Source organism: Camarhynchus parvulus, chromosome 22 (genome assembly GCF_901933205.1).
Source record: "Camarhynchus parvulus chromosome 22, STF_HiC, whole genome shotgun sequence".
Classification (NCBI taxonomy): Eukaryota; Metazoa; Chordata; class Aves; order Passeriformes; family Thraupidae; genus Camarhynchus; species Camarhynchus parvulus.
Genome location: NC_044592.1, coordinates 1234578 through 1258725, shown reverse-complemented (window position 1 = coordinate 1258725; position 24148 = coordinate 1234578). Strand labels below are relative to the sequence as shown.

The 24148-nt window shown below is 49.9% G+C and overlaps 1 protein-coding gene across 2 annotated transcripts in view; it reads right to left on the bottom strand.

Annotated features, from left to right (window-relative positions):
• Positions 1-17552, bottom strand: part of PEBP4 (phosphatidylethanolamine binding protein 4) — an 84182-nt gene extending 66630 nt beyond the window's left edge. The window contains exons 1-3 of one of the 2 annotated variants that reach the window (XM_030964211.1): positions 16868-17552; positions 14578-14705; positions 13118-13250 (exon numbers count right to left, since the gene is read on the bottom strand). In XM_030964211.1, coding sequence (XP_030820071.1) covers positions 13118-13250; positions 14578-14699 — 255 coding nt within the window. In that variant the 5' untranslated portion in view covers positions 14700-14705; positions 16868-17552. Of the gene's footprint in view, positions 1-13117; positions 13251-14577; positions 14767-16867 lie in introns of those variants that run through there. The other variant, XM_030964213.1, reaches the window with a different exon arrangement.
• Between the last annotated feature and the right edge of the window lie 6596 nt (positions 17553-24148).

Genomic DNA, 24148 nt, shown 5'->3' with positions numbered 1-24148 from the left:
AGGATAAAATGGTCCCAAACCCCGTGGCGCCCCAAAAATGCATCGGCTCCCACGGCAAGGGAGACCCCAGGATGTAAAATATCCTCTCCAAATCATAAATATCTGATTTATCGATTGATTAGAGACAGCCCGAGGCAAATGGCAGCACTTGGAGCTCCGCCGGGATGGGGGGAAATGAGGGAATTTGTATTTCCATCGTTTGGGAAGGGAAATAAATAAATACCAGGCCAGCAAGGGGGATTTAGGGCAAAGAAGTGCTCAACACCCAAAATACAGGGGAAAATCAGGGTGCAGAAAATGATTTCAATTCCAATGAAAGCGTATTTTTTTAGAGGAAGCCGATTCATCTTTGATCCTGGATCCCAAGAAAAGCAATATCCAGGGCTGTGATATCCCATCTCGCAGGGAGAATGAGTTATTAAAGCACAAGATGAATGGCTTGCGGTGCAGCTAAGTGCTCCAGTTAGGAGAAAAATAGTTCTAAACTTACTCTTTGCCCCAAAACACATTCCTCCCCCTCATCCCTGGGCCTCGGCTCTCCCCTCAGGTGAAGCTCGCTCGTGTGCCTCATTTTTTTTCTGGCTTATCAAAATTCCAGAGGGGAAATTTTAATAGAAGTAAAAATAAGGTGAATTTAGACGGGTGGTGATGCTTGGGTTTTTTGGGTGTTTTTTTTTTTCTTTTCTCCACCCCTTCCCCCAACCTTAAAAAAAAAAAATACACATGAGGAATAAAAATAACCCGGATAAGTTCAGTTGTGGGGAAGGAGGGAGGATGTAAATGAAGGAGCATTCTCATGGAGAGCAGCGCTCCCGAGCAGGGCGCCTCGCCCCGCGCCTCGGCTCTGCATGAATAAATAGGGATAAAAATGTAACACACGCAGCTCCCATCCCAGCACCTCGAGAGGGCTCCTCTCCTCACGGGCTGGAGCAGCACCAGCCACCAGCATGCCCGGATTTTTGGGATTTAGGGGAAAAAAAAGCCTTGAAATGGTGATTTTGGTGGGGTTTGGAGCCCCTCCCTCAGGGATTGAGGCTGGTGGTGCAGATCCACTGGGGACAGTGGGAAATGAGGGATTTTTTCCCAAATCTTTGGATCATTCAGGTTGGAAAAGAGCTGCAGGATCACCGAGTCCCAGGTGTGCCCCATGCCCACTTTGTCACTGAGTGCCACATCCGGGTGTTCCTTGGACACCCCCAGGGATGGGGACTCCAAACCTCCCCTTCCAAGGTTTAGCAACCTTTCCCATAAGGAAATTCCTGCTGAAGTCCAACCTGAACCTCCCCTTGGGATGATCCCAGGAGCTGCAGGAGCGCTCAGGATCAGGCCACCTCCTCCACCAAACCATCGCTGATGTTTCCTTCGACTCCAACACTGAATCTCATCACAAAAAATCCCTTTCCTCCCAAGAAATCCATAGGAAATAGGGATGCTGGGAAGTCACCCAGTGACTCAATTAATTCCAAATCTGTGCTGAGAGGTGAGAGCAAGCCCAGAGCACCCCAAAACCTCCTGGCAGCACATCCCAGCAGCCGCATTTTCCCCGGCACCACCGACTTCTCCCACTCCTCCCAACGCAGCCATCCCTGCTTTCCCCCCTCCCCAGGCAGGATCTCCCGACCCCCCACCCCCCTCCGGCTGCCTGGCTCCCCGTTACACAACCCTGCTCGGGAGATCCTACGTGGGCAGCCGTGGGTTTTCCTGGGAATCGACAACAGCTCTCGCTGCAGCTCAGCAGAACATGAGCATCTTACATAAACAGCCCCGCGAGTTCCCCTGCGTGGGGGCTGCCCGCAGCCCCCCGGGCTGGGAGCCGCCTTTTCCCCCCTTCCCCATCCCCATCCCCATCCCCATCCCCATCCTCCTTTTTTTTTTTTTTTTTTTTTTATTTTTCTCCCTTTAAACCAACCCAAACCCTTGTGGGGGAAAAAGGCAGCGCGCAAGAGAGAGAGAGAGAGAGAGAGAGAAATGACTCAAGTGTTTTGTAACTTGTCACATTCGGAGCTGCAATTTGGAGGCAGGAAGGAGGCATCCAAAATAGTCGCCCCAACCCCGGATTGTATAACCGAGATCCCCCCCCATCCCTCCTCCCAGCCCCTCCCCTCCTGCCGGGAAAAAAAATTTAAAAAAAGAAAAAAAGGGGGAATTTCTGCTGGAGATGGCAGCTGGAAAAAGAAAAAGGCAGGCGAGCTCGGGGTTGTTACAGCGCAGGAAGGAGCCCCCAAATCGGGAAGAATTACTCATCCATGGAAAAAAGGCTCCTGTGCTGGCGGGGAGGCGCCAGGGAAGATGCTGCAGGGGAGGAGGGAAGGCTCCCGGGAATGATGCTCCGAGCCCAGGGCTGAGGCTGAGCTCCCCGGGATGCTCCCTGCAGTGGGAGGTGATGTTTGGGAAGTGCAGCTGGAGCGGCAGAGCAGGACGGAGCAGGATTCCCTGCCAGGAGGGGACCTGGCAAGGGCTGCTCAAGGGCATCTGCTGCCAAAACTCGGGCTCGGAGCAGGCTCGAGGCATCCCAGCTGCCAGAGCCGGGCTGGGAGATGCTGGGATAATCCCACGGGAGGGTGGCAGCAGGGTCAGGGTGTGTTTGCCAGGCAAACACCTCTCCCACACCCCGCTGCCCTCCACCCAGCACCTGGCAATCCCCAATTCCCAGATTTTTGAGCCGTGTATCCAGCAGCTTGTCAGAGAAACCCAGCAGAGCCGGGCTGCTCCCAGAGCCCCCTGAAAACCAGGGAGAGCAGCACCTGCCTGGGGTGGGGACAGTGACGGAGCAAAGGCCCCCCCAGCACACCCAGCCCAGTATTCCAGAGGCCCTGGAGCCTTTCCCAGACCAAAAAATGTCCTGTAAACCCTCCTGCCCACCCCAATGCCATTAATTCCTTTTGAAAAAAGCCCAGGCAGGTCTGGGGCCTTTCCCAGCCCAAAAAATTTCCAAGGCCAGAGCAGGGAACCTCCGCAGAATCAGGAGGAGCTGGGGAGAATGAGGAGGATACCAGAAAGAGAAAGATGAAGGGGAGCCCTGCCCAGCTCCCCCATAATTAAACACACAAATTCAATTTTCAAGCACCAGGAGCATCGGAAGGAACCTGCCTGCTGCTATAAACCCTCCTGCCCACCCCAAATGCCATTAATTCCTTTTGAAAAAGCCCAGGTGGGTCTGGGGCCTTTCCCAGCCCAAAAAATGTCCAAGGCCAGAGCAGGGAACCTCCGCAGAATCAGGAGGAGCTGGGGAGAATGAGGAGGATGCCAGGAAGATGAAGGGGAGCTATACCCAGCTCTCCCATAATTAAACACAATTCCAAACCCCACAAATTCAATTTTCAAGCACCAGGAGCATGGGGAGGAACCTGCCTGCTGCTATAAACCCTCCTGCCCACCCCAGATGCCATTAATTCCTTTTGAAAAAGCCCAGGCGGGTCCGGGGCATGTCAGGAGACACCACGAGGGTGACAGGTCCCCTTGGGGCTCATTGATCTGCCATCGATCACCCCGTGGGAGCTCTGAAACCCAGATGGGCTCCAGCCTCTGCGGGGGCAGCGCTTCCTAAGGGTCTCCTCAAAAATAAATCCTGGAGTTGGGATGAGGGGAGGGATCTTTGCAGCTTTTTCTCCAGTGCCACCTTGGCTAAAGGCTCTGAAATTCCAAGTGCCCCATGACCGCCCACACAGGCACATCACCGGCTGGGGCATGCCGGGAAAATCCAAAATTAGGCAGGGAAAGAAAAATCGTGTTGTTTTCAACAGACTGATCTGTTTCTACAACTCAGTTTGGCTCTGCAATTCATAAAATTCATGTAAAATCTATATTTTTTATGCCAGACCCACCTGGCGGGTGCATCCCCGCAGTTTCGGGATTTGCAGGTGAAAATAAAGTGGATCTAAAGCGCTTGCCCGTGCAATAAACTGAGACAAAAAGCAAAATTCCCAACAAATTCCCAACCAGAGCATGATCACACCTTCCCCAGGATATTCCACTGGAACCCTGGGCAGCCCCTGGCACATCCCATCCCCTCAGACACAGCAGCACCAATTCCCACTGGTTCATTCCATACAAAACATCCATCTGCGGGAGCCACACAATTATCTCCGGGAGCCAAGCGTTGATGGATGGAAGTTTTAATTACCAAACCTTCTCGTCCTCCCCCATGCACAAAAAGTGCATTTTCTGGCATGTTTATTTAATAATAAAACACGGCCAAATTCCACATTGGTGGAACACGTGCGCGGGGCACGGGAAGGACGAGACGAGCTGAAATCTGTTTTGTCACCAGAGCTGGAAATTTTAAGTTCCTTTGATCTCTCTGCCTCCAAAGCTGCTGGGGAAGGAGAGAGGGGAGAGCAGGGCCCAGGGAACGCTATCCCAGGGTGCGGAGGGGTTCGGGGATGGATCCCAGCTCCTGCCTCCGCACGTGCCAGGGCTGCGGAGATTGACAGCTCCGCTCCCGCACACGTCCCCATCCCTCCGTGTCCCCACGGAGAAGAGAAAGCACGAGCCTTAATCGCCATGGACAGGGCTAAAGGGTGCCCCTGTCACCCATCAGTATCATTTAAGGCTTGGGAAGCGCCCAATTCCCGTCGGGAACGCCCGGTGGAGCTCCGTGCTCATATCAATCCTCATTTCATTTGGTCCTTCACACCGGTGTCTGCTCGGCGCATCCCCCGCAGGAGCCGCCCTCTGCTCCCAAGCCTGGCTGGCATCCGGCAGCAGCTCCAGCCTGTTGGAGCCCGGTGTGATCGAGGTTACTCATTCCCAGCGTAAAGACGTGCGGAGGTTGAGGTTCCCCCCCTCCCCTTCCTTCCTTTCGCGAGTAAATCCTCCAGCAGGAATTTTCCCCCCTTCCTTGGAAATTCACAGCCAACCTGCTAATGAGTCTTTGTGAAACTTGTGCCTTCTTACCTCTAATTTTACAGCCTGTTCGGATTTGAGCTCTGTGGACAGCCTCACATTTGGTTGGGAATTATAGGCTGAGTGGCTGTTCTCTCCTATTATTGTGCTGTCAATCTCCTATTAGCACATTATAATATGCTACACTGAATGCATCTGTTCTGTAGATCACAAGTCCTAATTGTCATTTGTTGAATCACTTTGTCTTATATGATTGTTAAGCAATTATTTCACCCAAAGCAGCTTAAACTTTGATTACTGTATAGTGTTTACAGGGATCAAAGGGAAAAACCAGCGGCGCCTTCAAACAATTTTTTTGCTGCTGAAAACGAGGAGCGAGCGGGGGATGCCGAGGCACGGGGATGACCTGGAGGCGCTTCCCGGCCTCTCCCTTCGGGGGAACGATGTTTGTCCGGGGTGGTTAAAGGTCCAGAGTAAATGGGGAGGTCAGGAGATGGATGTGAAGCGACATTCCTGCCAGGATTGCTCATGGAACCAGGCTCTCCTGGCGTGTGGCACCAGCTGCCCCCCGGTCCCCTCCGGTGGCACCAGGGCCTGGTGGGGGACAACACCCCTGTGATGTTGGTGAACCACTCCAGCCGGTCCCATCAAGGGGGAAACAAAACCCTCCTGCTCCCCAAACTTGAGCAGCGCTTGGCTCAGAGAGGTCACATCCCGATAAATCCCCCATGGAAGCGGTGGCCGGGGGTCAGCAGAGGACAGGGCTGAGGCAGCACACAAAGCCCTCAGCACACGGGGGACAACAGCCCTGTGATGTTGGTGAACCACTCCAGCCGTTCCCATCAAGGGAAAAAAACCTTCCTGGCCCCCAAAAGGATGGGAATTTGAGCAGTGCTTGGCTCGTTGGGGTCACATCCCAATAAATCCCCCATGGAAGCGGTGGCCGGGGGTCAGCAGAGGACAGGGCTGAGGCAGCACACAGAGCCCTCAGCACACACATTCATTTTGGCTTTGCCATCCCGCTCCAAAGCCCTCAGAGAGGCCCTGTGGAAGCTCAGATCCCTCACACCACTCCCCCTGCGAAGTCGGGGGTGCCGGAATGCCACCAGCGATCCCAGGGCATGGGAACCCAAGGCAGCAGGGAGGGGCTCATCACCGGGGGCTTGGGCTAATCCCGGGGCTCTCGGCTGACAGCAGCGGGGAGGAATGCTGGGCCATTGTTTCTGAGGAGCCCAGGCAGGATTGAGAGAGGGAGAAAACCACGCTGGTGGCTCCTCAGCTCCAGACGGCTCCATGAGCCAGCAGGGATACACAAACTGTCAGAAATCTTCTGCTTCCAACCATCTTCTCCAGCAAGGCGCGGATGGAACCTGAGCGCCACAAAAAGGTCCCTCCCCAGCCAGCTGCACGTCCCCTCCTGCCACCCCTGCAGCACATCCCGGGAGGAGATGGAACAAAGCTGCCCTTGCCTTTGTTAAAAGAAATGAATTTCTTCACACAAATGAGCGCCCAAATAATGGGGACACAAAACTCGTTATGAATCAGGCTTGTCCCAAGCCAGGCCTGTCCCCAGCCAGGCCACCAAGTGCTTCACAAGAGGGGGAGAATCGGGGAAAAGAACCAGAGTGGATTTTCTGTGGGTTCTTGGGAGAAACTGCTCCTCCTGCTCTTCCCTCCCTGGGCTCCCATTCCCAGGACCTCTCCAGCCCCACAGCCCCACCCCTGCGTGCTGGCCACAGGTTTAGGCACAAAAAGCTCAAAGCCAGCCCTGAGGGTCCCATCCCATGGGTCACACACCTCGGGGGGCTTTTCCCCATCCCTATTTCATCCCAGCTTGGAAATGCCTTTATCCCAGAGAGCTGAGGAGCAGCAGGAAGGAGCTGAGCTCAAGGGATGTGCAAATTGGCTGCTTGCAAAAACAAGTTTTAAGAAGTTGAGTTTGGGGTAGAAACCCTGAGAAAAACACTTTATTTCTAGATTTTGTTGTGAAAAAAAAAAATCCAATTCCTTCCTGTATCCTAAAAAAGTGATGGCACGGCCCAAAGAAGCCTCTAAGGAAGTTGTCAAACCTTGGGATGAAAACAAATCTGGAGGAGCAGGTAAAAGGTAGCAGCTCCAGCCCAGGTAAATTGCTTTTTAACAAGGAGACAAGGCCCATCCCTGGCATCTGCCGTATGTTTTTATAAAGCCCAGAAATATGTTTTTAAAAGGCCAGTAAATAAAGTTCCTATCGATTTGATCTCCAGTGTAATCTGTTTTTCTGTCTGCCACCACGAGTGGTAATAAAAGGGAATCAGGGGACGCAGCTTTGGGTTAATGCAGCGATCCATCACCGTCGGGGGCTTTGCCACGCTGCACAATCGAGAAACTGCCCCAAATTGGTGCAAGGGCCAATTTTCTTTTCCAATTTATTTTTGCTTGAGCGAAGCAATATCGAGGCAGGACAAGGAGGACGCGTTTCCCGTCCCTCCAGATGTTCTCCTGCTTCCCCGGGCTGGGAAAGGGCCCCAGCAGCTCCTGGGTTGGGGACTTTTGGGAAGGTGCTCTGGGTACCTGGGTGTTTGGGGTTTGGAGGTCAGGTCTGTGCAGTGGGACCCAAAGGGGGATTGGGATGTGCCCAGGAGAGTTTTGCAGTGAGGATTGAGCATTCCAGGGCTGATCTCCCATGGATCAAACATCCTGAACATCTCAGAGCTGATTTCCCATGGATCAAACATCCTGAACATCTCAGAGCTGATTTTCCATGGATTGTGCATCCCAGGGCTGATCTCCCATGGATGATGCATCCCAAACATCCCAGGGCTGATTTCCTGGATTGAGCATCCTGAACACCCCAGGATTGATCATCCCAGGACTGATCTCCCATAGATTCAGCATCCTGAACATTCCAGGACTGATCTCCCATGGACTGAACATCCTGAACATTTCAGGGCTGATCTCCCATGGATCAAACATTCTGAACATCTCAGAGCTGATCTTCCATGGATCAAACATTCTGAACATCTCAGAGCTGATCTCCCATGGATTGTGCATCCCAGGGCTGATCTCCCATGGATCAAACGTTCTGAACATCTCAGAGCTGACCTTCCACGGATTGGACATCCCAGGGCTGATCTCCCATGGATTGAACATCCCAGGATTGATGACCCATGGATTCAGCATCCTGAACATTCCAGGGCTGATCTCCCATGGATCAAACATTCTGAACATCTCAGAGCTGATCTTCCATGGATCAAACATCTTGAACATCCCAGGGTTGCATCTCCCATGGATTCAGCATCCTGAACATCCCAGGGCTAATCTCCCACAGATCAAACATCCTGAACGTTCCAGAGCTGATCTCTCCCATGGACTGAACATCCTGAACATCCCAGGGCTGATCTACCATGGATTGACCATCCCAAACATCTGAGGGTTGCATCTCCCATAGATTCAGCATCCTGAACATCCCAAGGCCGCATCTCCCATGGATTGAACATCCCAAACATCCCAGAGCTGATCTTCCATGGATTGAACATCCCAGGACTGATCTCCCATAGATTCAGCATCCTGAACATCCCAGGGCTGATCTCCCATGGACTGAACATTCTGAACATCCCAGGATTGATCTCCCATGGATTGAACATTCTGAACATCCCAGGATTGATCTCCCATGGATTGAACATCCCAGGGCTGATCTCCCACAGATCAAACATCCTGAACATCCCAAGGCCACATCTCCCATGGATTGAACATCCCAAACATTCTAGAGCTGATCTCCCATGGATTGAACATCCCAGGACTGATCTCCTATAGATTCAGCATCCTGAACATCCCAGGGCTGCATTTTCCATGGACTGAACATTCTGAACATCCCAGGGCTGATCTCCCATGGACTGAATCTCCCAAACACCTGAGGGTTGCATCTCCCATAGATTCAATATCCTGAACATCCCAGGGATGGAACATCCCAAACATGCCAGGGCTGCATCTCCCACAGATCAAACATCCTGAACATTCCAGAGCTGATCTCCCATGGATTGAACATCCCAGGACTGATCTCCCACAGATTCAGCATCCTGAACATCCCAGGGCTGCATTTCCCATGGTCTGAACATCCCAGGGCTGATCTCCCATGGATTGAACATCCTGAACATCCCAGGGCTGCATTTTCCATGGACTGAACATTCTGAACATCCCAGGATTGATCTCCCATGGATTGAACATCCTGAACATCCCAGGGCTGATCTCCCATGGATTGAACATCCTGAACATCCCAGGGCTGATCTCCCATGGATTGAACATCCTGAACATCCCAGGGCTGATCTCTCCCATGGATTGAACATCCTGAACACCCCAAGGCTGCATTTTCCATGGACTGAACATCTTGAACATCCCAGGGCTGATCTCCTGAGAGACATTCCCAGACCTTTGCCCACCAGGACAGGGCAGTTCAAGTTTTCCAGGGTATCCATCCATCCAGAACCACTCTCCTGCCCCAGGCAGTGCATCCCTGACTCCCTTCCCTGAGCCTATTGCTCACTGAGATGCCCCCACACACAACAGGTGCCCTCATGGCACTAGAAATTCCCCCAAAAATGGGGTTTTTTGGGCAGTAAATTGATGTTTGATAAAGCTGGGTTTGACAGCTCAGTGTTTAAGCATGACAAAATATTCAAATCCACCCTAAAGTGATGCATTGAAGTCCCCCAGGCCAGATTTTGCTGCCGTCAGAGCTCAGCTTTGCAAGATGCCACCCCACTTCCAGCTCCTCACCCCAAACCATCGATGTTCCCTTCCCTGAGGAGCTGCAGGGACGGACCTTGGGCACAAAGGTGACCCCAAACCCATCCCAAATATCTGGGATGAGAACGGGAAACCTCCCATTCCCCCCCACCCCCCCTTCAGAAAACTGATAAATATTTCTAGAGAGAAAAACAAACACTCCGCATTTGGCTTTTTTGGTGGTTGTTTTTCTTGAAGAGACAAAGTGTTCCACAGAGAGCCGACACTTCCTACACAAGTTTGCATCCTCAAACCCCGAGATTTTCTGCCACGGATTTGGATGGGAAAAGCATCTCCAGCCCTTCAGCCAGCCCTCCCCACCCAACCAGGATCACTGAGCTGGAGCATCCCACTGGAGCACCACAGGGCGATGGAGATCTCCTCGCTTTGCCAAATTTTCCCACTCTCATTTGGGAATAAATTAGGAATAATTAAATTTCCTGGGTTTAGAAATACCCACATAAAGCGTAAAAACAACTCTCATGCCACAGCTCTTGTTCCCACTCAATTTAGGGTGAGCTTAGGAGGGAAAAAGATTATCCCAAAGCATCCTTAGAGGTTCAGGAGTAAGGAATTTGTATATTTCTATTAAAAAAAGCTCAAAACTGAGGAGAGCCGGGGGGTTTAAGGCCATGTAGAATGAACTCTGGACACTGCAGCTGGATCATTCCCAGCTGGGCAGGGCTGGGAAGGCATTTTTGGGGAAGGCCAGAGGAGAAACCCACCCCAAAGCCCGGGAGGCAGCGGGGCCCCGTGTCCTCAGATGCCGCCTCAGCTCAAGATGTGCCGAGATGTCTCGGAAGGAAACGGTGCCAAATCCTCAGCGGAGCCGTTCCCGGTGCCAGCGGGAGCCGCCGCCCGTGCCAGGGGCTCCCTGGGGACCTGCCACCCCCGAGGCACAGCTGGAATTCCAGCCCAAAATAAACAGGTGCCACCCCCAAGCTCCCGGCTCAGCCTTCCCTGCTTTCTGTGGATTCTGGGATGCACAGCCCTCATCCCACTGGCACAGCCTGGCAGGGTCTGGCTCTGCTCCCCAAAATCCTTCCCACAGCCGCCGGCAGCAGCGTTCCATCCTCGGAGAGTCCCCTCCCTTCTCCCGGCCCTGCTTTGCTTTCCAGGACTAAAATTAAAGGAAAAACAACTGCCCACATCCATCCCTAGGAAACTTCAAACTCCTGGAAAGCCGGGGATGGGTCTGCGTGCAGCAGCCACTGCCAGGAAGGAGGAATTTTTTTTTTTTTCTTTTGGAGAATCAGACATCTTTAGGGAAAAGTTCTCCTTCCAACCATGTGATCCGCAGGGGGAAGAGACTTCCCAGACGGGGCGGGGGGGAAGAGCCGGAAAAACGAATTGTTCACAATCCGAGGTAACGCCAGCAGAGCTGATTTCTCCCTGAGCAGCTCCCAGGGCTGGAGCTGGCCATGGGAATGACAGAAATTATTGGGGTAGGGCGGTTTTTGGGGTGCCAGCGAGGATTCCACCGGGATTTGGGAACGCTACGAGACGGCGCCGCATCCTGGGACGGATTTGGGATCACAGCAGGGCACGGCGCGGGGTGTCCCCTAAAATACCCCAGTGTCACCCCATTTATTGTCCCCTCCCCGTGCCCGCGGCACCCTCAGCACAGATCCCGGCGCTCCCAGCTCCTCCCAGTTCCTCCCAGTTCATCCCAGTTCGGGCGGCGCTGGAGCTCGGGCAGTTCAATGCTGCCACCTGGTGGTGGTGAGAGGGAACAGCAGCACCGGGATTCCCCCCCACCCGCGATCCCAAATCCCATGGCAGATCCCAAATCCCATCGCCGATCCCAAATCCCATCGCCGATCCCATGGCGGATCCCAAATTCCACCACCAATCCCAAAGCCCATCGCAAATCAGATCGTGGATCCCAAATCCCATCGCAAATCCCATGGCGGATCCCAAATCCCATCGCCGACCCCAAATCCCATCGCAAATCCCATGGCGGATCCCAAATTCCACCACCGATCCCAAATCCCCATCACCGGTCCCAAATTCCATCACAGATCCCAAATTCCAATGCCAATCCCAAATCCCATTGCGGATCCCAAATCCCACCCCGAAGCCAGGAGGGCTTTGAAAAGTTGACTAAAAAAAAAAACTTGTAAAAATAAAATCCGTGGTGGAAAATTTCGGATTGAATTTTTTGGGTTTTTTTTTACCTTTTTCTATTTTTTTTCTTTTGGCGGAGTTACCGTGGCAAAAAAACGAAGCTGCCGCAATGGAATGAAAAAAATCCAGTGGTCAGAATATACCAAAAATTAAGTGGTCAAAGTAGAGGAAACAAAATTGAAATGGCCTAAATGTAGCAAAAAATATAAATATTCAGTGGCCACAACATAGATATTAAATTAATTAAACTTTTCTCTACTTCTGGCCACTTAATTCCTATTTTTCCTACATTGTGGCCAATTAAATCCTTTTTCAAAATAGCCATGATGGAGCACAAAATTAAATCATTAGGAGGCCACAAATAGCAAAAAATTAAATTACTAAGTGGCCACATGTAGCAGGAAAAAATAACTTAATTGCTTTGATATGCTCTGGCCACTTAAATGGTCACAGTATATTAAAATTCAATTAATTGTTTTAAAAGTGAATGTAGGGAAAATTATAAATTACTGCATTTATAGGGGAAATAATGGTTACAATGCAGCAAATATTCTAAATTGAAATAGGGTGATCTGGTGAAAAGAATTCATTAAATGGCTACAACATGGCTGGAATAGCTGTAAAATGGGTATGATGTAGGAAAATAAAATTATTTAGTGAATGGCCAAAGGAAAAAATATAAAATATATAAAATTAAAAATAGAAATGTAAAAATATAAAATTATATAAGAGCATGAAATATAGAAACATAAAATATAAAAGTAATAAAATAGAAATAAAATATCAAAAATTTAATAATATATAATATATAATATATAATATATAATATATGTAATGTAATGTAATAGAATAGAATATAATGTAATATAATGTAATATAATGTAATATAATGTAATATAATGTAATATAATGTAATGTAATGTAATGTAATGTAATATAATGTAATGTAATGTAATGTAATGTAATATAATATAATATAATATAATATAATATAATATAATATAATATAATATAATATAATATAATATAATATAATATAATATAATATAATATAATATAATATAATATAATATAATATAATATAATATAATATAATATAATATAATATAATATAATATAATATAATATAATATATAATGTGAATTATAAATATAAAAATATAAAACTGATTTTAGTGTAGTAAAAAAAGTCTGAATGTGACAAAAGGTGATTTCATGGCCACAGCGTAGGAAAAAAATTAAAAATAAATGACCAAAAAAAATCACGAAAAAACAAATTCCGTTTATCCACAGCTCAGCCAAACCCCTGAATCGACGAGGAAAATTGGGAAAAAAGCTCCCAAAGTCCCCCTGATGCCAGGAAAAGCAGAATGGGGCCTCACCTTCTTGGCCCAGGGGTAGCGGATGCGGGGCTGGCCCCACTCCTCGCTGAGCTTGCGGCGGTACTCGTGGCACTTGGGGATGTAGGAGCAGCTCACGTCGCCCACCTCGGGGTAGATGATTTCCAAATCCCCCCTGGAAAAAGCAAAATGAGGCTGCAGGTGGGAATGGGTGCCAGGGAGGGCTCGGGCTGGGGTTGGGGATGCCAGCGGGGTGAAAGGGTGGGAGAACGGGAATTATTATAAATTATTGTAATTATAAATGCCTTCCCTAAATCTGCTGAAGGACATTTGAATTCCTGTGCTCCTGGTGTGTTCTTCAGCAGATTTCGGGAAGGAATTCCTCCCTGGGAGGGTGGGGAGAGGCTGGGATGGGATTCCCAGAGGAGCTGTGGCTGCCCCTGGATCCCTGGAAGTGCCCAAAGCCAGGCTGGACCAGCCTGGGACAGTTGGGGTTGGAACTGGATGGGTTTTAGGGTTTGGGATGGTTGGGGTTGGAGCTGGATGGGTTTTAGGGTTTGGGATAGCTGGGGTTGGAGCTGGATGGGTTTTAGGGTTTGGGATGGTTGGGGTTGGAGCTGGATGGGTTTTAGGGTTTGGGATGGTTGGGGTTGGAGCTGGATGGGTTTAGGGTTTGGGATGGTTGGGGTTGGAGCTGGATGGGTTTTAGGGCCTGGAATAGTGGGAGGTTGGAGCTGGATGGGTTTTAGGGCCTGGAATAGTGGGAGGTTGGAGCTGGATGGGTTTTAGGGCCCCTTCCCACCCAAAGCATTGCAGCACTCCATGGAAAATCAGCCTCCTTCCTCCGAAGCTTTCCATGGAAAACTTCTGACACGGCCACAGTCACTTCCACAGGCTCTGCACAGCTGGGGAATAACCCCAGAGAATGCCAGATCCAGGGAAAAGGAGCAAAACAGCCAAAACTCACAGCCAAGGGGACAGCGGGGTGAACTGTGACAGGAGGTGACACAGCGGGAACAGCCAGGCTGGGCAGGAGGTGACACAGAGGGAATGGCCAGGCCGGGCAGGGGACAGGCAGGGGACAGAGGCCGGGACAGGCAGGGGACAGAGGCTGGGACAGGCAGAGGACAGAGGCCAGGCCGGGCAGGGGACAGGCAGGGGACAGAGGCCGGGACAGGCAGAGGACAGAGGCTGGGACAGGGAGGGGACAGGCAGGGGACAGGCCGGGACAGAGGCTGGGACAGGCAGGGGACAGGCAGGGGACAGAGGCTGGGACAGGCAGAGGACAGAGGCTGGGACAGGCAGGGGACAGGCAGGGGACAGAGGCCGGGACAGGCAGGGGACAGGCAGGGGACAGAGGCCGGGACAGGCAGGGGACAGAGGCCGGGACAGGCAGGGGACAGAGGCCATTCAGGGGACAGGCAGGGACAGAGGCCATTCAGGGGACAGGCGGGACAGAGGCCATTCAGGGGACAGGCAGGGGACAGAGGCCATCCGCTCACCTGCAGAACTCGTGGTCCGCCTCGCTGAGGGTCTGGAAGATGCAGGTCCTGGAGGCCTCGCTGGCCCAGGCGCCCGGCAGGAGCAGCGACAGTGCCACCAGCACGGCCCCCAGCAGCTTCATCCTGCCCTGGGGACAGGGGGACAGCAGGGTCAGCCCCAGGGCAGCCAGCGCCCCGGCCCAAACCAGCCCCGGCCCAAAGCAGCCCTGCTCTGTGGGATCAGGTTCTGTTTTGATTTAGAGATGGGGTAACTGAGACGCACCTGAAAAACTTTTATTCTGTTTTTAGTGTCATGTGAAAGGTGAGACAAGACAGATATAATTCAATTTATACATCTATTTTGTTTATATATTTATATTATATATTCATACATATATATCTAATATATTATTTTATACATATATTATATATTCAATTGTTATAACTCACACCATTACAATCAGAAGCCAACTATTTTTAATTACAATTCAAAAATAGTATATATATAAAGATAAAATATATAATATATATAATAATAGAATTATAATATTATAATATTATAATAATCATAATATATTATAATATAATAATATAATAGAATATATAATAGAATATATAATATAATACTATAATAATAAATATATATTTTATATTTATTATTATATATTATATTATATATTATATATTATATTATATTTTATATAAAATTATATATATATATAACATATATAATACATATAATTATATATTATATATTATATATTATATATCTACAATATATAACACATATGTATATCATATATATATAACATATATAATACATATATATACAAGATATGTATTATATTATACATATATTACAATACATTTTTGGCCTATCAGCTTTTGCCATGCCATACTGTAAATGCTTTAAAGTCCGTTATCTAGAATTACTCCTCATGGGTTTTACTATAATGAATCTTTCACTGTTCTATTTCTCTAAATTATTTAGTTTTATTTGTGAGGCCATCCTTTGAAACTTGTTTCTGCTTATATTTCTCAACAAAGTCCGTCTTATTCTATGGTATTTCTAAGTTTCTTATCTAAAGGCTCACAAGCTGTGAAAAGTGCATATTATATGGCCCTACACAGATATTTATTATGTGTATTATGTTGGATTGATTAGTAGCGCTGTATTAACATTTTAATAGGATGGTAAATGTAGTTTTGTAGTTAAAATGGAACTTTTGTAGTTAAAACAGAAACTACGGATGTGGGATTTTTTTTAAAGAGAGGAATGAGGTACTCGCACCAGATAGCAGCCACAGGACACCTGAACCTTTCAGAGAAAAAGAATTTATTGCTCCATTATCAGAAGAAACAAACTTCTTCCCACCTCGCTCACATTAAGATTCAGAGGAAGAAGCTGACACTGACCAGACAGAATCCTGTGTTTAAATGGAATTTATGCATCATGTATGAGCTGTATGAATATGCAACAGGCTGTTGCTTTTAAGGGTTAATCCTCTGTTAATGTCAGTCCTTTTTCGGGCATATTTTGCCCAGAAAGAGGTACCCAGACTGTCCATAACTCTTTGTTTTTATTGTCTCGTATTGTCCTAATCTCAATTGACCAAATTTTTATTACTCTAATTATGCAACTGTTTTTACAACCATTTTATTACTATTCAACTTTCAAAATTCTAAAACCAAGTGATTGGCGTTTTTCACACCAACAGATGCGAACCTTTCCGTTACTCCACCTCCAAGCCAAAAAAGAACTTAATCTGACGCTTGTCCATCATTTCCTCCTGCAGCTCCACAACTTTAATCCCGTTTATTCCAGAACTCCTTTTCCTGCTCTCCTTTTCCGAGGGAAATGTATTTTTCCAGGAAACGCCGAGCCCAGCCCAGCTCAGAGGAGCCTTTCCCACGGGGCTGGCGCTTGTTCCCCTCCACGTGGCCCCGGGAATGTCCCCACGTGGTGACACCGCAGCCATCGCGGGGACACCAAGAGGGGACAGAGTCCCCATTTCCACCTGCTGCTGTCCCAAACCCGATGGAAAATCGGGATCGGGGGTGGCTGTGGTCTGTCCGAGGACACACACCCAGCCAGGACAGCAGGACACCTCCCCAGCCCAAGGTTCCCTGCCGGGGAACCTTCACCAAGCCACCCCCTCCAGCGCTTTTCCCACACTCTGGCCACCCCTTTTTAAGCCTCGAGGGGGACAAGGGGACATGGGGACACGGGGACAAGGGGGTCGGGTCCCCACCCCCCTGCCGAGGCGAGCAGGCAAAGCTCACAGCCCCGGGCCACCAGAGAGCCACTTACCGGGGTCCTGGGGACGGCTGAGCGGCTCCGAGGCACAGCCCGGAGGTTGGAGGTTGCCGTGGAGATGGTTTCCTTGGCAGGAAGGGACACGGGGACCGGGAATGAAAGTCAAAGCCCAGGGAAGGGGCAGGCAGCTGCTCCGGCTCTGCCAACGGCTTTTAACCCCCGGCAACGGCCCCAACGGCCCCGAACGGCCCCGGGCGCTGCCCCCAAACCCGGGCGCTGCCCCCCAACCGCGCCCGCAGCTCCTCGTGCTGATCAGGAGCGCTGCGAGCCCCACTCGGCTCTGCCCGTCTCGCCCATTGCCTAACGGGCTCCGGGGAAGAGGCACATGCGAGTGAATGAAATAAAACAAGAGTGGAGAAGAGCCCGGTGTGAGTTGGGATTACAGCAGCGAGGGGAGCGTTACATAATGGAGCTGTGGCTGCACGCTCGGAGAACACGAGCGAGCCCGGCGAGGTAAAAGGCGGCCGGGTTTAACTAATTAGGGACATTAATGGATTGGGAATGATCGGGAGCTTTTAGGGGCTTAATGGCCCCCGTTCCCACGCTGCCGAGATGGGCACAGCCCGTAATTAAAGCCCTGAGCCGGCAAATGGGCTCACGTGAGTCAGGCTTTTCCCAGGAACGCCGGGCTGAGTCAGGCTTGGGGTTTGCATCCTCGCATGGATGGGGGGGTGTTGAAAATTCGGGGTGCCCAGCACCGGGCACAGCTGGTGATCAGCAGAAAATGCCCAGAAATGTGGTCATGGAATGGTGAGGCAGGCAGGAATTTCCTTGGAGAAATGGGGATGGGGATGGAAGTTGAGCAAGAGGCGGGGCAGGGAGTTGGGCACCGGGAGAGGTGGAGATGTGGACAAGGAGCTCCTGGCAAAACACAAAATGGTTTGGGATGGAAGGGCCTGAAATCCCATCCCAGGGCAGGCACACCTGCCAGGGTGTCCCAGGGTGCTCCAAACTCACCTTGGACCCTTCAGGGATCCAGGGGCAGCCACAGCTTCTCTGGGAATTCCATCCCAGCCCCTCCCCACGCTCATTCCTTCCAAAAATCCCACCCCAATCTCACTTTTCCCAGTTTGAAGCCATTCCCTGTGTCCTGTCCCTCCGTCCCTTGTCCAAATCCCTCTCCAGCTCTCCTGGAGCCCCTTCAGGCCCTGCCAGGGGCTCTGAGCTCTCCCTGGTGCCTTCCCTTTCCCAGCTGAACACCCCCAGCTCTCCCTGGAATTTCCCATCTCCAGGTGAACATTCCCACCTCTCCCAGGATCCAGCTCCAGCTCCATGGCCCCCAGGTCTGCCTCGGGATCCTCTCCAGACCCTTTGCAGTGTTTTGCAGTGTTTTGGTGGTTTTTTTTTTTTTTTTGGTTAATCCTTCGCAGAGGTCCCCAAAAAACACCAAGAACCCAAAATGGGATGGGATGAACTCAGAACAGGGATTATTTTTTTTCCCAAGCCCAGAGGTTGAGAAAAGCCCTTTGCAGAGCCAAAATCAGCCCCTTCCATCTGGAGGCCTCTCACAGATCATCCCAAAAGGGTTTGGCAATGGAAAAAGTGCAGGGGGATCTCCCAGGGATGCTCAGGAAGCAAAACTCATGGAAGCATTTTTAAAAATGTAAAATTTTACAATTTTTCATCTTCCTATGTAAGATGAACCATGGCTTCCTCCCTAAAAACTAAAAACAACAACAACAAAAAGATATGTTTGGTTTTTTAAACAAAGATTGTATTTCCTCCACTCAGGAGAGAGTTTAAAGGGCAGCAGGAAACTTGTCCAGCTTCTACCAGGATGAAAAATCCATGGAAAAATGCCAGGGCCTGACACCCTCTGCTGTGTGATGCTCCCAAGCGGCAGGAAACCACTGGAATATTTAATTTTTAAACCCCTGTGGTCTCCAAACCCAGGCCAGGGTGACTCCAGAGCTGCTGGCTTTGCTGTCCCTGCCACATTTCTGGAAATCTGACCCCAGGGATGGGTGATTTCCACCGGCATCCTCCTCCTCCCTCCTCCTGCTTGTGCCTGGGAGGGGCAGGAAAATCCCCAGCAGAGGCTGCAGGCAGCGTTGTCCCCTCTGGAGAAGGATCCTGCTGCAGGAAAAGGCAGCTTTGGTGTCAAACCAGCTCCTGGGGTGGGGGGAAATGGTACCTCAGGTTTGAGCTTTTCTATTTTTCACGTTCTGTGCTGCTTTAGTGTGTGGCTCTGGGCTTCATATTATGGGATGGCGAGCTCTGTGCACAGGGCAGGGAGACAAAACAATTCCTGCTCCAGCTGGGGACCAAGGACAATCAATTCAGGAACACAAACAAGGTGGGCTGAAGAGACAAAACAAGGATGGGACTTCATAACCAAAGGATGGAATTGGATAATTAACTCCAATGTGCTGTTGGACCAAAACTTACAAAAGTGAGAGACCTCGTGACCTGTCATGCATTTTGGGACCATTTTGGTTCATCTTGTGTTCATTTTGGGACCATTTTGGTTCATCTTGGGTTCATTTTGGGACCATTTTGGGTTCATTTTCTGATCATTGTGGTTCATCTTGGGACCATTTTTGTTCATCTTGGGTTCATTTTGTGACCATTTTGGTTCACCCTGGGTTCATTTTGGGACCATTTTGGTTCATTTGGGTTCATTTTGGGACCATTTTGGTTCATCTTGAGTTCATTTTCTGTCCATTCTCATTCATCTTGGGTTCATTTTGGGACCATTTTGGTTCATTTGGGTTCATTTTGGGACCATTTTGGTTCATATTGGGTTCATTTTCTGTCCATTTTGGTTCATCTTGGGTTCATTTTGGGACCATTTTTGTTTGTCTTGGGACCATTTTGGGACCATTTTCGTTTGTCTTGGGACCATTTTGGGACCATTTTGGTTCATTTTATGTTCATTGTGGAACAATTTTGGTTCATCTTGTGTTCATTTTGGGACGATTTTGGTTCATCTTGAGTTCATTTTCTGTCCATTTTGGTTCATTTGGGTTCATTTTGTGACCATTTTGGTTCATCTTGAGTTCATTTTCTGTCCATTTTGGTTCATCTTGGGTTCATTTTCTGTCCATTTTTGTTCATTTGGGTTCATTTTGTGACCATTTTGGTTCATCTTGAGTTCATTTTGGGACCATTTTTGTTCATCTTGAGTTCATTTTGGGACCATTATTGCTCATCTTGGGACCATTTTGGGACCATTTTGGTTCATCTTGGGTTCATTTTGGGACCATTTTGGTTCATTTTGGGACCATTTTGGAACCATTTTGGTTCATCTTGGGTTCATTTTGGGACCATTTTGGTTCATTTTGGGAACATTTTGGGACCATTTTGGTTCATCTTGAGTTCATTTTCTGTCCATTTTGGTTCATTTGGGTTCATTTTGTGACCATTTTGGTTCATCTTGAGTTCATTTTGGGACCATTTTTGTTCATCTTGAGTTCATTTTGGGACCATTATTGCTCATCTTGGGACCATTTTGGGACCATTTTGTTCATCTTGGGTTCATTTTGGGACCATTTTGGTTCATTTTGGGACCATTTTGGGACCATTTTGGTTCATTTTGAGTTCATTTTGGGACCATTTTGGTTCATCTTGGGACCATTTTGGGACCATTTTGGTTCATCTTGGGACCATTTTGGGACCATTTTGGGACATTTTGGGACCATTTTGGTTCATCTTGGGACCATTTTGGGGCCATTTTGGGACCATTTTGGTTCATGTTGGGTGCAGCCCTGGCTGGGCTCTGGTGCTGCCCAAGGTGGATCCATGGAGGAGATGCTTTTAACAAATCCCTGCTTTGTTCTTTAGCTCTGCCTGGTCTCTGTCCCAGCTCAGCCTTTCCAGGACATCAGACCCGAGCCCAGCTCCTGTCCCGGCCACCCCAGGGTGTTCCCAGGTTCCCTGTCCTGACTAAACCCTGTGCGACCGCAGGAATCTGGTTTTTCCAGCTGGGAAGCCTCTGGCAGTGTGCTGGGTGTGATGTTCAGAGCCCAGGGAAGTCCAGGAATTCCCCCCTCATTCATTTGAAACAAAGAGATTCAAAATTTGGGTAAAAACACCGTTGAAAACCTGTTTAAAACCCCTCAGTTCTCCCAGCTTTCGTGAGGGATATTTCCCAATATTCTGGAAATTAAAAAAAAAAATTAAAACCCCAAAAAACAAACAAAAAATATATAATAATAATAATAATAATAACAAATAAAATAAAGCTTTCAAAGTAATCAGCACAAGATTAATTTAATTAATCAAATGAGGGAATCAACAGAATAAAATTACCGCAGTCCCAACATCAATTCATTTGGGAGCAGATATTTAAATAGAGATACAAAAATAAATAGATTTTGCCTTTGCATCCCCAGCAAACAGCTCCAAAAGCTGCTCAAAAGCCTCTCCGAGCTGACAAAACCGAGAGGTAGATGAGGAAATTATTTTCCTGTTAATATGAGAGATTAAAAAGCTCTTAATAAAAGGCAACCACCTGAAGGCAGGGGAGGGAGGGAGAAGTCTGGGGCTTGTTTTAACAGCGACAAAGCACCCGTGAAAAACAAACCAGGCGAGCTGCGAGCCAAGTTGCACCTGGGCTGAGCCATGGGGCCACAAATGGGGCTTTGAGAGGGAAAGGAGGGGGCAGAGGAGGCAAAACCCCCCAGCACATCCCACCTGGGCGCTCTCCCACCGCTGCCAAGGGGCCACAATATCCTTCAGGGGAGCTTTAAGATCCAGCTGAGGCAAAAATAGAAAATTTTCGAGGCTCCCCATGACCATCAGCTGAGAGTGAGGAGCTCTCCGAGCTCCCCCACACGTGCACAGCCTCCAGCTCTTTGTTTATTTAATGCAGAACCGTCACTTCCCGAGCAGAGTTTCACTGAAAAGTTCATTAAAATCTTGTTTTCGCTTCCCAAGAAAGCATTGTTTGGAACTTCCCCCCCCCAGAGCTGGCTTCCTGTTGATGTGAAATCCAGATAAACCAGCGTCCACCTTGGCGTTGCTGCTCTCTCTGCTCCATAAAAAAGGCAATTTTGTCATTTTCTTGGAATTTTCAGCTTGCTCCCATCCCAATTTATTGATGTCTCAGCTGTCCCCAGGCGTGAATGGCCTGTAGGGACAGGGAGGTGACACAATGTCCTGGTGTCCCCAGCCCTGTGAGGTTTTTTTGTTCCCAGTTTCAGGCTGGACAAAATTTTTAAGTCGCCACTGAAGCCATTAAAACCTCAAATCCTTCCTCAGCAGTGAGCCAAAGTGCTGGAAAACAAGGATTTATTCTGCTTTTCACAAGCAAAATTATTTCTCAGCAATAAAAACGCTCCTTGGGCTACCAACAAGACCCACAAGCATCAGATCTTCCTTCAATAATCCAGCATTTTCTTCTCATTTGGGAAGAAATCTGAATATTTCCAGGCGGCACCTCCATGCCCCAGAGTCCACCGAGCAACTCCAATAAAACAACACCTACAGGCTGAAAAAATCACTAAAAAAAAAGTATTTACACTGCTGATACCAAGCAGCAAGGCAGCACCAAGCCAAGCAAACTTGGCAGAGCCTCGGTGTTCGGGGGAATTCCCTCAATTTGGGCCTTGCAGGAAGGCCGGCAATCAGAGAAGGAAACAAAACCCACATCCTCTCTCCTCGCTCAGCAGCTCCAGCTGTGCCCTGGCTCCCTGTGCCTCTTATCTCCCTTCTCCATGGGTTGTCCTCACGTTTCCCTCCTTCCCTGGCCAAGAACTCGGTCCCTGCTCCAAGCCAACCACCCCAAGGTCGCCTTCACCTTGTCCTGGCCGAGCCCCTGGGCGAGAGCTTTGTGAATCAAAAACCCCACTTGGCCCAGGCCACGCCGTAAATTTGCATCTGAAGCGATTTGCGGGGCTGGCTCTGCTCCTTGGGGGATTTTTAAGTGGATTTCAGGGATGTGACAGATTTATGGGGCTGGGAGTTCCCCTGGGTCTGCCCAGAGCCGCTTTAGGGGCAGGGGTTAAAGGCCCCGCAGCATAAAAGGCTGAGGCACGTGTTAAAGGGAATTTGGGGTTTTTCCAGCATTCATGAGATGCTGGGGCAAAATCTGGAGTGAGGGGGTTGAATTTATCTCCCCAAACCCCTCCCGTGAGCCGCAGGCTGGAACAGCAGTGCTTTAGACACCGAATGCAGATCCCGGGTGCAGCCTGAGATTAAGAGGGGAGGATTTCTGGCTTTTCCTTTGATACCTGCCAAAGCTCCAGCGCTGAACTCTCAGCCCCTCCTGGCCCATTTTCCTGGCTGGCAGCTGCGCCTGGTCGAGCTGGATTAAACCTTGTCACCAGGAAGGTCAGGAGTGACCGCAGGGGACAGTTCAGAGCCCCCAAAGGGGTTGGACCCACAGGAATCTCTGTGGGATCCACGGTGCTTTTTGCCTTTGGAGCTGGCAGCAGCTCGGCTGCTGCACGGATCCCAAGAGGAGGAGCTGCCGGTGCAGCACAAACCCAGCAGCAGAGCAGCCCCGGGGCTGCTGTGACCCCCAAACCCTTCCCTGGCATCACCCCCACTCCTGACTCAGCCGGGTGCTCCAGCAGCCAGCAGGGAAAGAGGAATATCTGATATTTTCTGGGGAAAAGCACAGAGCTGAGCGAGCCCTCCAGAGCTGCCCCCTTCCCATCCCAAACCTCAGGTCCAGGAGGAGCAGGAATTATCCCGATCCCATCCTTTGCAGCACACATGGGATCACAGGATTTGGGGCTGCGGCCCCCACCCCATCACTCGCTCATCCCACTCCAATCCCAACCCAAATCCCCATCCCTGAGCTCCTCTGGCGAGGCCCCCGAGCCTGGCAGCAGCCCCCAGAGCCGCCCCCTTCCCATCCCAAACCTCAGGTCCAGCACGAGCAGGAATGATCCCAATCCCATCCCATCCAATCCCATCCCCTGCAGCGCCCGTGGGATCACAGGAATTGGGGATGCGGCCCCCACCCCATCACCCCCGCACCCCACCCCGATCCCAGCCCCAATCCCCATCCCTGAGCTCCTCTGGCAGTCCGCGGAGGGCCGGGGGGAGCTGCAGCCGGGGGAGGTGACCTTGGGGACAGCGGGAGGGGATGTGCAGCGCTGCACACCTGGCACAGCCCCTGCGCCTCGGCAGGTACCTTGTGACTGCTCCTGCCGGAGCTGCGGCGCTTTCTGGGGAAGGGCTTCTATTTTGGGCAGAATGTTTTCACTTGGCCTATATTAAGCACATTCATTTCGCAGTCACAAGGCAGCGCAGAGCGGCGCGGGAGCCGCTTCTCCTCCGGCAGCAGCTCCGCAGCCTGGCAGCTCCCGGTCCCAGCGGGGCTGG